The following is a 13,414-nucleotide window of genomic DNA, read 5'->3' as shown; positions in this document are numbered from 1 at the left end:
CCGGGAATCCTCGGTATAGAAAAAATCAGTATCAGTTTCGTTTCTGATCCGTCTTTCTCAGTAGTAACCAATCACTGGTCTCTGGGTCATACTGCCCCCAGCCAATGACTGCCCTCTCCCTAAGCCCCACCCCTGGCAGCCATCCTCAGATTTGGTAGCACGTGAAGTGGCAGTATGACCAAGTGAAGAGCCGCAGAGGGGTAGGCGGGAGGGTTCGCATGTGAATCCATGCCAGACCCATGCTGGAGAAGGAACAAGTTACTTACCTGTAACTGTTGTTCTCCAGCATGGGTCTGGCATGGATTCACAAGCTCATGAATATTCCCCGTCGTCAGGCTGGGAATCCTCGGTAAAGAAAAAACCAGTATCAGTTTCGTTTCTGATCTGTCTTTCGTAGTAGTAACCAATCACTGATCTCTGCGTCATACTGACCACAGCCAATGACTGCCCTTTACCTAAGCCCCGCCTCTGGCAGCCATCTTCAGATTTGGTAGCAGGTGAAGTGGCAGTATGATCAAGTGAAGAGCCGCAGAGGGGTAGGCGGGAGAGTTCGCATGTGAATCCATGCCAGACCCATGCTGGAGAACAACAGTTACAGGTAAGTAACTTGTTCCTTCTCCAGCATGGGGTCTGGCATGGATTCACATGCTCATGAATAAAGAATACATAGCAGTACACACATGCACAACCAAGGGAGGTGGCAAAGGCTCAACATTAAGCATCACATCAAACCCAACATTAAGCAAATCTTACCTCCTCACCAGGCTCACCTTAGGCGAACAGGTTGCGCAGCACTGCTTGGCCGACCCTGGACTCCTCCCTGGAATCCCGGTCGACGCAGTAGAATCTCGTGAAGGTATGCGTCGACCTCCACGTAGCAGCCCTGCAGATGTCGAGCAGGGGCACACCAGACAGGAACGTCGTAGTAGCAGCGATCGCTCTGGTCGAATGGGCTCTCGGACGGCCAGGCAGCGGTCGGTTTGCCAACCGGTGACAGTGCATGATGCAGCCGGAGAGCCATCTGGAAATGGAAGTTTGAGAGAGCCTTCCCTTAATTCACAGGTCCAAGGTTCACAAACAGCTGTGATGTCTTCCGGAAACTCTTTGTGCGGTCCACGTAGAACTTCAGCGCTCTAGCCATATCCAGCGAGTGCAAAGTCCTCTCAGCCGGCGGCGAAGGGAAGAAAACTGGCAACACCAAGGGCTCGTTGAGGTGGAAGTCCGACGGCACCTTGGTCGTGAAGGAGAGGTGCGTCCTCAGCACCACCCTCGTGTCGTGAAAAGTCAAGTATGGGGGCTTGCAAGACAGGGCCTGGATCTCTCCCACTCGTCGTGCAGAGGTGATGGCCACGAGGAATGCTGTCTTCCACGTCAGAAACTTCAACGGCACTGAATGCATAGGCTCGAATGGGGCCCCCGCATGAGCTTAGTTAGTACCACGTTGAGCTCCCACGCCGGGGCAGGGGCCTTCACCGGCGGGAATGATCGGAACAGTCCTTTCATAAATTCCTTCACCAGACGATGAGACCACAAGGACGCCCATCCAGTAGTTCTGGTGTAACGTGAGACGGTAGCCAGATGTACCTTGATGGAAGCGTGAGATAGGCCAGCCTTGGCCAAAGACAGTAGGTACGGCAATACTTGAGGGGCCGTAATCCGCAGAGGGTTAATCTTCTGTGCCCTGCACCAGACAGAGAACCTCTTCCATTTGTGTCCATATAGTTGTCCATATAGTTGAGGATGCCCTGACCTTTGCAAGAACCTCTCTGCAGTCGGCCGGGATGTTGTATCCTCCAAACTCTAGTGCTGCAGGAGCCAGGTCTGCAAGTTCAGCGACTCTGGTTCGTGATGAAGAATGGCGCCTCCTTCTCTGGAGAGAAGATCCGCGTCTGTCGGTAGCTTGACTGGTGTGGACGCTGACACGTCCAGAAGGTCCGGGAACCAGATCTGCCTCAGCCATGCCGGTGCGACGAGGATCATCCTGCACCGGGACCTCTTGAGCTGGTTGACGAGCCGGAGTAGCAACGGCAATGGCGGAATGCATAAAGGAACAGGCCGTCCAAGGGGAACGAGAAAGCATCGCCCATGCTCCTCGGTTGGGGAAACCTGCTGGCGAACCTCCGGCACTTGGAGTTCGCCGCCGTCGCGAAGAGATCGATCTGGGGTTCGCCCCATCGTCGGAAGAGTCGGTCCACTTGATCCTGGCGCAGTTCCCACTCGTGGCACGAGCGCAGCACCCTGCTGAGTGAGTCGGCGATGGTGTTTTTTATCCCTGCCAGATGAAGGGGTACCAGAAACATCCCTTGTGCGATGGCCCAATGCCGCAGATCCTGGGCTTCCTTGGACAGGGCAGGGGATCTGGTTCCGCCCTGCTTCCGAATGTAAAACATCGTGGTGGTGTTGTCGGTGAAGATCCTCACCACCTTGCCCTTGAGGGACGGAAGGAAGGACCTGAGGGCCCAGAACACTGCGCGGAGCTCCAAGATGTTGATGTGGAGGGTCTTCGCCGAGCACCAAAGTCCTCTCGCGTGGAGGCACCCGGTGTGCACTCCCCAACCTTGCAGGGAGGCATCCGTCGTCACCGTCACCTGGTGGGCCAGGGCTAGGAAGCCTGTTCCCGCTGTCAGATGAGCGCAGACACCACACCATCGTATCGCCTGACGCAACGTTTCGTCGAGCGAGATCCTGTCCTCGAAGCTGCCCGTCGTCTGGATCCAGTGGGCGTCGAGGAATTCTTGCAAGGGCCGCATCTGAAGTCTGCAATGGGGCACCAGATAAATGCAGGAGGACATCATTCCGAGGAGGGACTTGATAGACCTCACTCTGGCCACATCCGTGGCCAGTAGACGTTGCACCTTTCCTAGGATGGTCCTTATCCTTTCCTCCGACGGAGAGGCCCGCCGCGCCACTGTGTCGAGCTGTGCTCCCAGAAACAGGGCGACTTGCGACGGGACCAGGTGGGATTTTGGAAAGTTGATGGAGAACCCCAGGTCCGGGAGCAGCTGGACGGACTTCGGAGTGTGTTCCACGGCGAGCTCCCTTGTCCTTGCCCGTATGAGCCAGTCGTCCAGGTAGGGGTAGACGTGGATCCCCTGCAGGCGCAGCCGTGCCGCCACCGTGCTAGGCACTTGGTGAACACCCTGGGCGCCGATTTTAATCTGAACGGGAGGGCCTTGAACTGGTAGTGCCGCCCTTTGACCACGAACCTGAGGAACTTTCGGTGCCTCTTTAGAATAGGGATGTGGAAGTAAGCATCCTCCAAGTCCAACGACGACAGGAAATCGCCCTCCTCCAGCTGTCCCAGCACGTGCTGGAGGGTGACCATCCGGAACTTCTGTGCCTTGATGTATTGGTTTAGTCGTCGCAGGTCCAGGATGGGACGCCATCCTCCGGTCTTCTTCCTCACGACGAAGTATCTCGAGTAAACTCAAGAACCCCGAAGCCTCTTCGGGACGAGCTCGATGGCACCTTTTCTGAGCATCGCCCTTACTTCCAAAAGCAGTTGAGGGACGTGATTTTCCTTCCTGGCCACGGGAGGAATGCGGGGGCACTTCTTCTGGAACTCGAGGGCGTGCCCCAGGGCTAGGGCGTCCAGCACCCAACGGTCGGTGGAGATGGACTCCCACACGCCGACGAACTTCGTCAGCCGGCCTCCCACCGGGGTGCTTAGGCGGGGGCCCGACCCGACGGACGGTTCAATCTTGCTTGGAGGCCGCTTTGCCTCCTTGACCACCATGGCGACGGCGGGATCCACCTGACTTGCCGCGTCCCCTGTAGGCCTCTTGCGACGAAGACCTTGCCGCTTGACGTTAAGTAGAGGAGCTGCTGCCGGCTCCCTTGGAGGCACCCTGTCTGCCTCCGGAGCTCCGACAGGACGGCCGTCGCTGTTGAAGCACACCCAGTGCACGGGCCGTCTCCTGTCCGTCTTGATCGCCTGAAGGGATTCATCAACCGCCTTGCCAAAAAGGTTGTTCCCATCGAAGGGCATGTCCAAAACCTTGGTCTGAAAGTCCTGGCGGAAATCTGTCGCCCTGAGCCATCCTCGTCGTCTCAGGCAAACGCTGTTGCCCAACTGACGGAAACCGGTGTCGGCGATGTCCGTAGCCACCGTAATGGCGTGGTCTGAGGCAATCTCACCTTCCTGCAAGATTTCCAGGGCCTCAGCCCTCTTGGCATCCGGAAGGAAGTCCAACAGAAGGGCGATCTTGAACCACAACTCCCTGTCGTAGCGGGCTACGATGGCCAGGGCGTTGGCCGCCTTGATGGTCGTTGCAGCAGATGAGATGACCCGTCGTCCCATCGCATCCAGTTTCCTACCCTCGCCGTCCGGAGGGGAGGTTGAGGTCGAGGTCGAGGCCGATGCCCCCCGCTTTCTTCTTGGCCGCCGCTGAAACGACCGAGTCCGGGGTAGGTTGCGCCCTAAGGCACAAGGGGGCAGCATCGGGGACCCGGTACTTCTTCTCGTCCCTCTTCGCAGGAGCCGTGGCAGGGTTCTTGAGGAGGGCGAGCCCCCTCATCCCAGATGTCATCAAGAAGCAGTATGGCGAGGACAGTCTTCCTTTTAGCCTCGCGCCGCTGGTAAAGGAACCCCTCCTTTTCCTCGGGGCAGAGCTGGAAGAGCTTGGATGCCCTGGAGATCATTGCATGGAAGGATCCAATCTCGTCGGGTGGGGAGGCCCGGGCAGGGGGCGACGGGGGACACGTCCCGTCGTCACATCTGTCGTCATCCGTACCCGTCGTAGTCGTGTCCATGCCTGTATCATCCCTGTGGGTAGTGGACTGGGGGGAAGGCAGAGAAGGCCGCAGAGGCGGGAGAGGAGGCCTAGGATGCGTCCTCTTAAGCGGTGGGCTCCCCGAAGGCTCCCCTTGAGGAGCCTCGTCTGCATCACCATCGCCCTCGTCGGGATCCCTCCCGATGGGCTGGGTCTCCTCCACGACTTGGATGTGCTCCTCGGTGGCAGGGAGACTCGGGTACCTGAGGGCGCCTCCACTGGTGTAGCCTCCACAGGCTGAGCCAGGGCCGCGGCGACATCCTCAATTGAGGTCCTAGCAGGGTGAATCACGGCCAACATCACCTTCTGTGCGCCTGGGGCCTTCACCTTCGGGGGAGGGTCCGAGCCTCGCTCCCCCTCTGCCGGAGTCTTCGAGATCGACCGGAGCCTCTCCAGAAGCTTCGCCGGGTTCTCGGACTTCCTCTTACCCGAGCCAGAGCGTTGGCTCGTGGTCGATGGCGCCGGGGAGGGTGCGCCCTGCCTGGCAGCCAAGGAGCCCGACCTTTCGGCGCTCCCGGTGCCCGCGGACTTGCGGTGCTTAGCCTTTTGTTGGGCCCCCGTCGCCGGAGCACCCTCACAGGACTTAGAAGACCGCTCGGACTTCTTCTTCTCCCCTGGCGGGCTCTTACCTTCCAGCCATTTGGCGAGACGGAGGTGGCGATCCTTCATGGTCCGCTCCGACATGTTTCCACAAAACGCGCAGTCCTTCTCCTTGTGCGTCTTGTCCTCATGGAGACAGTAGAGGCATAACGAATGATCGTCCTCCTTGAAAACATTCTGAAGCTGGCATCCAGGGCAGGTCCTGAATAGCTTCCCGGGCGTCAAGCTCCCTTTCTCCTGGGCCATGTCCGGGGTAGGCCTCGGAACCTCTGGAATCATCCAAAAGCGTAACTCGACGAAATCTTCATCCTTGAGGGGCGTAGAATACTCCGAAACGGATCCCTGTTGATCGGAAGTAGAAACGGTGGAGCTTGAGGCTCTTTTAACCGAAAAAATGAGAAAATCTCCTGAAAAAAGCGCGAACACGCAGCAAAAGCTCGAGAGCTAAGCACGAGGACTCCCAACATTTGAACGTGCGGTAAAAATCTGAGGATGGCTGCCAGGGGTGGTGCTTAGAGAGAGGGCAGTCATTGGCTGGGGGCAGTATGACCCAGAGACCAGTGATTGGTTACTACTGAGAAAGACAGATCAGAAACGAAACTGATACTGATTTTTTCTATACCGAGGATTCCCGGGCTGACAGGGAATATTCATGAGCATGTGAATCCATGCCAGACCCCATGCTGGAGAAATAGTCCTTTCTGGAGAGGAGTCGGACGTCAAAGTCAGCAATCTTTTATGCCTTTTCTTTGATTTTCTCCAGGAGAAGGAGGAGTTGTGGTGGTGGGAGCCACTCCGTGACGTGGATTTTTTGGTCTTTTTCTGGAGAGGAGAGTCGGAAAATAGTTTTTTTGATGGGGTAGTCAAAGGTGTTTTTTGGGGGGTCTACCTACCGCCAATTTCCCTTTACGTTCCTTCAGAGCCTTTCCGGACATCAACTGACACTTTGAACAGGCTTACATCTTGTGCTCCACACCTAGATACCACAAGCATATTTGATGCAGATCTGTCAGTGACATCTTGGCATCGCAGTCTTGGCACTTTTTAAACCCGGTCTTCAGAGTTGTCGGAGCAGAAGACTTTCAGATATTTTTCGAAGAAATTTCTGAAGAGTGCCGTAGTTCAAAGCGAAAGCTTACTCAGAAAAACAGAACTGAAGCCAACAGGCGCTGCTCGTGCTCTATATACCTTCAACTACATCATCCTCGAGACAGAGGCCCTCGAGGGACATCGAGTCGACCGCATTGACACACAGCACCCTCTGCCGAATTCGTTTTATGAAGCAGCTGAAGCTGGAAATTGGAGATATCAAAAGTTGAGGAAAATGTGGAAGGGCACAAATCATTCCAAACATTATGGTATTTATTGAGCGCAGACATAGCTTTGAGAAGCAACGGAGCGTTTTACAGAAATATACAACAGTACAGATGCATAACAGAGTGCTTTTCAGAGGTAATAGAACAGATATCCAGCGTGGTAGGGCACAGAGGGGGGTACAGCTGTACAGGGTGGTGGGGAGGAGACAGTTGGACAGCGTCTAGCAAGTCAAGTAGTGCAGGCGGGCAGGCAGGCCACACAATGGCGTAGGTGTTGAGGAGGAGAGACTCCTTGAAGAGGTGGATCTTGATTGCTTTTCTGAATTTTAGTAGCGTGGGGGCAAGTCTGATGCTGATGGGGAGGAGGTTCCATAGTCTTGAGGGGGTAGACAGAGAAGGCTTGTTTTCTGGTCCTTTCGTTTTGCAGCAGCGAATTTCAAGACTGCACGTGTCCGAGCTTCTGGTGGTGCCCGGTCTACCGGAGATGCTGAGTTTCTCCATAAGGTAGCTGGGCGATAGCCTTATAGATGATGCAGCAAGACTTGAGGGGGATTTGTTGCATGCAGTGGAACCCACTGAAGGTCGATGACAGCCAGGGTGATGTGGTCGTATCTGCGTAGACCCTTGATGAGGCTACGGGGAGACAAAGAAATTAATGCTCAAGAACTAAGCAATATCCCCATGTGTCCCTACTGTGCACTGGATGCTGCTGGGATGACAGTTCTTTGACAGCAGTTCTTGGCACTCTTTTGTAGTTTCAGATGATGCTGCCGATAAGACAAATGTCAGAATCTAGGAGGCATTGAGTTTTTGGAGACTGGTAGTTTTGCTAATAGTATAGCGATCACACAAGACGACCACAACAAAGGCAGAAAAGAAATAAATCGCAGGACAGACGTGTGCAGCATCGTGGACAGATGGTAGGGCTAATATACCACCACCGTCAATTTCCACTCCCGTTCACTTTGGAGAAAAACTTAATACACTGCAATAACCACCAGATAACTGCCTATACAAAGCGTGCAAGTCTAAACATTCACATGGCTTAGAAATGTTTATACTTCTCTGTGTGGAACTCTTTTCCATAAATGACTTTGCCTTCGTACTTCCCACTAAGCCTGCCTCCTCCTGAGTGGAAGCCCAAATGCTCAGCTATGTTACCATTGAGAGCTTGGTTAAGACTGGTTGCACCCCTAAATTGCACCCCTAAGTTGACTTCACAGAACCCCTCGGAGCAGGTTCTAAAAAACACACTCAACAATCTGCTGATCTATGTAGTGGCAATGGCGGACCATTGGCCCAGTTACCACAGAACAACGTTCCAGCACTTTGAGGCCAAGGCAATGGCAGTTGAACATTCTAAAAATGCCTAGGTGGAATTGTGAACATTAGCCTGCATCGCATCTAGATGGAATTGTGAGTATTGGCATGTCCACACTTAGAATTGTGAACACAAGCCTGCGTCGCATCTAGATAGGACTTTGATTGAAGGAAAGCATGCCCGCGCATAGATGAAACTTGAATGTTAACATGTGCCACACTTAGAACTGTGAACACCAGCCGGCGCCGCATCTAGATAGGATTGTGAAGACCAACAAGTGCCACATTTAGACAAAACTGTGAATGTTAGCAAGCTAAAGGTCAGGTAACCCACTAACCAATATAACCTCAAACTCTGCATACCCATCTCACCCAAAAACTCACACAACCATCTCTCGCACCACAAGCCGCACGCACTTCACAACACTGCAACAACACATAACCCGGAGCAACAGCACACGCGGACTGACACCGATCCAATACCTGCACCAAAGCTCAGCACCCGGTGTATACCGAGTTGAAGCTGCCAACAGAACACCACTCCTCTCACTATCCTACTCCCTCTTCACCTACTAACCCATCCCACCTTATCGTTTGCAGATCCGCCAGAGCGCCTGGGGACCAATTCCGTTGGTGACAGTGCGCGGTACAAATACCTTTAACATTTAACACAAAGTGCACACGTGTGATGGCGCACAATAAAACACCAGACAGGCCATTAAGGTTTATTATCCCACGAGTAAGCCTGGGGGGGGGGGGCGATGAGCGGACTTATAAACTTTTAATCACAACCCTTAGTGCTACGGGGGCACACACATGCTTTTGTGCTCTGGTAAGGACGAGATTGCAACCTTCAATCTGGAAACCTGGTTAGTTTTTGTATTCAGGTTTTTTCTTCAGCTGCTTCTGGCCACTCATTTCAGGATTAATGGGCTTCTACCGTGTATGTGACAAGCTCCTATAGGTCTACATCGAAGGCCAGAATGAATGGCTCTGGAGCTGCTGTCACCAACTAGACAGCAAAGTGTGTGGATTCTTCTTTCCTGCACAGGAAAGAGGCAAGGGAATAGCCATACATCTAACAAGAGAACCACAGGAAACAAGAAGAGGCTTCACATTGGTTTCTAAATGTCAACTTTCACTTCAAGGCACACAATAGCATTACATGTTTAGAGCTCACCTTTTTGTAAGTGGTTTCACCAGTAGAATCAACTCCCCGGTGGCCCAGTTTCCTCATTGATAATGTGTTGTTTGGCCCAGAGAAACTGGACATCTATATTAGGGAAAGAAAAACCGATTGTAATAATCTTAGAGCAGGCAGAAAGTGTAGTTTTATTTTAGGTTAACATTCCAAATGTAAGGGAAATTAGTTACAATGGCAGTTACTATCTCCGCAGAATAAAGTGTACCAGAAACGTACTCAGCCACCCCCTACCCCCATCCCCTCCAACACCTTGTCTGTGCCCCAAACCATTTAAACCATCTCTTCACTCATCCCCTCAACTGAATGTTAAAACAACTGCGATAGTAAGTTGGAGCTCAGTCAAATAAATGGAACATTTACACAAAACCAAACACATGTGAAGCCTTTGACTGCAGTCTTTCGGGTTTGAAAGGTGTTCATGGATCACACAATGTTGTATTCACACAACAAAACATTCTCATATTACACCATGGGCAATGGGCAGATGTAGAAGCCGATTTGAAGAAAGCATAACTGGCTTCGTTTTTGTTAATGTACAGAGTGGGGCCACACATTCAGCCCACCACTGAAAGCAAGCTTTGTATTCCAACAATTTGGTAACTTCAACAGTTGTTCGGGAGTTGCCGTGTAATCTTGAAGCAGCGGGCAGCCAGGATAGTTAATCCCCGTTAGGTGGGAGCAAACGGGATTGAAAAGGCTCTAGGGCTAGGCGAAGCCCACGCCAAGGGCACGCCAGTTCAGGGGTTGGAGACAGCGGATCTTGATCGCTGGTCCTGCATCTGCCGTTATATACAGCGTTTGACCGTTAATACGTCTTTCGGGTGCTGGGGAAGCTCAATAAGAAAACCTCTGAAGTGCGAGCCTTCCTACTACTGACATTGCGACATTTTTGGACATTTAATTGTATGTGCAAATTGATAGCGGTTTCTGTATTTAACGTTATGTGCGCTGAAGGTCACGGAGCCGGTGCTTGCTAATCTAGGTTGGAAACCTAACGTCAAACGGCGATCGAAATGTGGGTTCCATTGTTCTGCCCAGGGGAGCGCGGGGGATTAGGAGACTGACTAAGGCGCCCTTCGAGCCATTGGGCGTTCCTTGCACCTGGTCGTCTGCGCTATTAGAACAGCGGAGTTTTAAAGGGATTGGTGAATGCATAACTATTCCCTTTCGCAAATAGCTGCAGCTGGCCAAGAGGCCACTGCGTGTCACGTTTTACACATTAGTGCGTGTGTTCGAATGTGGTTTATTTTGAGGGAATCCCTGAGAACCCTTTGGTTATATTGGCGCAACACCTTGCAGATCTATGGCATTTAGTGCACTCGCCACTGTCAATGTTTGGGAGATAATGAGCCTGTATAGCTAGGGTTTCCAGGATCCAGCAGAGAGGCCCGCTTGTGTCACATATGCGAGATGTCTTGATATGATTGATAGCTGCTATTTTAATGACTCAAATGACTTCGTTTGGTTATTTAATTACTTGAGCTATTTAATATTTTGTGATTCTTACATGAAGTGAATGCTCAACACCTCAAACATATTTTAAAGCATACAGCACTTTTTTCTGTTGTGAATACCTTCCGGATTGGCACCCAGCAGCTTTTATTTTTTACCCACCTACATCCTTAAGTACATGGCACTTTATTGCTCTTCAGAATAGTTTTAGTGAAGCATCAACAGTTTTACCCTTTTAGCTAGATCTCGCATCCGCAGGTCTCATTTTTAATCCTGCTTTTCGAAGTATATGACACTTAATTGCTTGTAAGATCAGTTTAGTACTGTACTGACATTTCATCTCATTGTTTATTTAGATCAGTTTTTTCTGGGATCTGTTTGCACTCACTTTCTCCATCTGGAGTAGCTTGGGCGTGCTTGCTCACTTTTTGGTCATACTCGCTGACTAATATTCATTTATTTTCGCCTTGATTAAACCGGTAATGGATTAGAGTGATCAATCCTTGGACCAATAGTTCAAAGCTTTCTCCGAAGTATAATTAAGTTGAGATGGACAGTAAGGGGGGTGGGGCAGAGGCTCAGTTTTAGTTGTGATCAAAGATTTTGTATGTGGTCATCTGGTTTTAAATGTGTTGTAAATGTATTTTAGATGAACAAGTTACTCTCCTACCTGGTAACGTTCTTTCGATGGAATGGTCCGACGACGTATTCCATATCTATGACAGGTAATCACCACAGCTGTGCTGCTTCGGAACATTTTCGGCATCTGCGTCCTGCGTCGATATGCTGTACTCAAGGGCCTCCGTCGAGCCGACGTCACTGGATGTTATAAGTAGGCCGCACGACGCCTGTAGCCTCAGTTGTAGTTTTTTCCCCCCAGAACACGTGGCACCAATCTTCTGCCAGTATGACCACAGAAAGCCTTGCGGAAACGTAAGCTGCAATCGCATAAGAAATTCTGTAGCGGGGCAGGTAGGGAGGGAGGGAGCGATATGGAATATGTCGGACCATCCCATCGAAAGAACGTTACCGGGTAAGAGAGTAACTTGTTCTTCGAGGGGATTGGGTCCTCCGACGTATTCCATATCTATGACAGACTCCCAAAGCAGTACCAAAGTATGGAGGGAAAAGAATTTAGAATATAGAAATTTAGAATGCCCAATCAAATTGCAGAGTAAAGGACCGCCTTGCCAAAGGCCAGATCCTGCCCATGGATAGAATCTAGGGAGTAGTGTCTTACAAAAGTATGGACCGAAGCCCAAATGGCTGCTTCACAGATGTTACGAATAGGAACACCCCCCTGCAGGGCAGTAGAGGCAGCCATACCCCTAGTAGAATGAGCCCCGTAAGCCTACCGGAGGGTCCTTACCCGCCAAGCGGTAACATTCAGAAATTTCCAAGATAATCCATCTAGACAAAGTCTGCTTAGTAACAGCTTGTCCCAAAAACCTTCCAGCATAACCTATAAAGAGCTGATCGTCCACTCTGACCCGGGACATGTGTGAAATGTAGAAACTTAAAGCTCTCCTAGGATTCAACCTATGGAGCCTCTCCTCTTCCTTACCAGGATGCGGAGGAGGATAAAATGCCGGAAGAATGACCTTCTGGCTTAAATGAAATTCCGACACCACTTTCGGAAGAAAGGAAGGACGAACCCTAAGGACAACCCTGTCCTTATGAAACACCATGAAGGGTGGCTTAACAAAGTGCCTGCAACTCTCACTCTGCGAGCGGAAGTAACCGCAACTAAAAATACAGTTTTAAAGGTTAACAGTCTCAAAGGACAAGAATGTAAACGCTCAAATGGAGCACCCATTAGGAATTTTAGAACCAGGTTCAAATCCCAACCGGGCACCTGGAAAGGGGACGGTGGCAACACATTAGTGAGTCCTTTCAGAAACTGAGAAATTAAAGGAATTTTGAAATAAGAACACTCCTCAGACGAACGCTTAAATATGGACAGCGCCGCCAGGTAACCTTTAATGGTACCCACTTGCAGGCCCTTGTGGGCTAACGAGAGCAAAAAAGACAGAACCACAGCAATGTCACATGAAAAAGGATCCACATTCTTAACCCTGCACCAGTCGCAGAACTTTGTCCAACGGCAACGGTACAGGGACTTTGTTGCAGGCCGTCTGGCCGAAAGCAACACCTCCATCATGTCTTCAGGGAGGCCCCAATCCTTATACCTCAACCTTTCAGAAGCCAAGCGTGACAGTTGAGGGATCTGACCTCTGGATGGAGAACCTGACCCCCACCTCCCGTGAGAACGGATCGTCTCGGTAGGGAAGACAGAGTGGAGGGCAGATGGAAAAGTCAAGAAGGTCCGGGTACCACGTTCTCCGGGCCCATGCCAGAGCAATGAAGATCATCCGGGAACTGAACCTCCGTAACCTCTGCAGCACTTGCGGGATGACGGGGACGGGACTGGAGGAAACGCGTACTGCAGTGGGAAGGACCACTCTACCACAAACGTGTTGCCCAAGGCTCCTCTTGGGAGGAAATTCCCGCGAGCAGAACCTCGCACTTTGGGTTGACACTGGAGGCGAAGAGATCCACTTGTGGGGTCCCCCAAAGGGCGAAGATCTCCAGGTGAATCTCCTGAGACAGCTCCCACTTGTGAGAGATCGTGCTCTGCCTGCTCAGAGCATCCACCATCTCGTTTTCGTCTCCGGCCAGATGAACTGCCGAGATCGAAATGTCCTGCTGGATGGCCCAGAACCAGAGCTGCATCGCCTCCCTGCACAGAG

At 51.7% G+C, this 13,414-nt stretch overlaps 1 protein-coding gene across 2 annotated transcripts in view; it reads right to left on the bottom strand.

Moving 5' to 3' along the window:
• Positions 1-13,414, bottom strand: part of PIP5K1A (phosphatidylinositol-4-phosphate 5-kinase type 1 alpha) — a 750,147-nt gene that overhangs the window by 522,510 nt on the left and 214,223 nt on the right. For both annotated transcript variants that reach the window (XM_069650241.1, XM_069650243.1), the window contains exon 3: positions 9,189-9,281. In XM_069650241.1, coding sequence (XP_069506342.1) covers positions 9,189-9,281 — 93 coding nt within the window. The remainder of the gene's footprint in view (positions 1-9,188; positions 9,282-13,414) is intronic.

Source organism: Ambystoma mexicanum, chromosome 1p (assembly GCF_040938575.1).
Source record: "Ambystoma mexicanum isolate Mex_15411 chromosome 1p, UKY_AmexF1_1, whole genome shotgun sequence".
NCBI classification, from domain to species: Eukaryota; Metazoa; Chordata; class Amphibia; order Caudata; family Ambystomatidae; genus Ambystoma; species Ambystoma mexicanum.
This window is presented reverse-complemented; position numbering and strand designations above follow the sequence as displayed.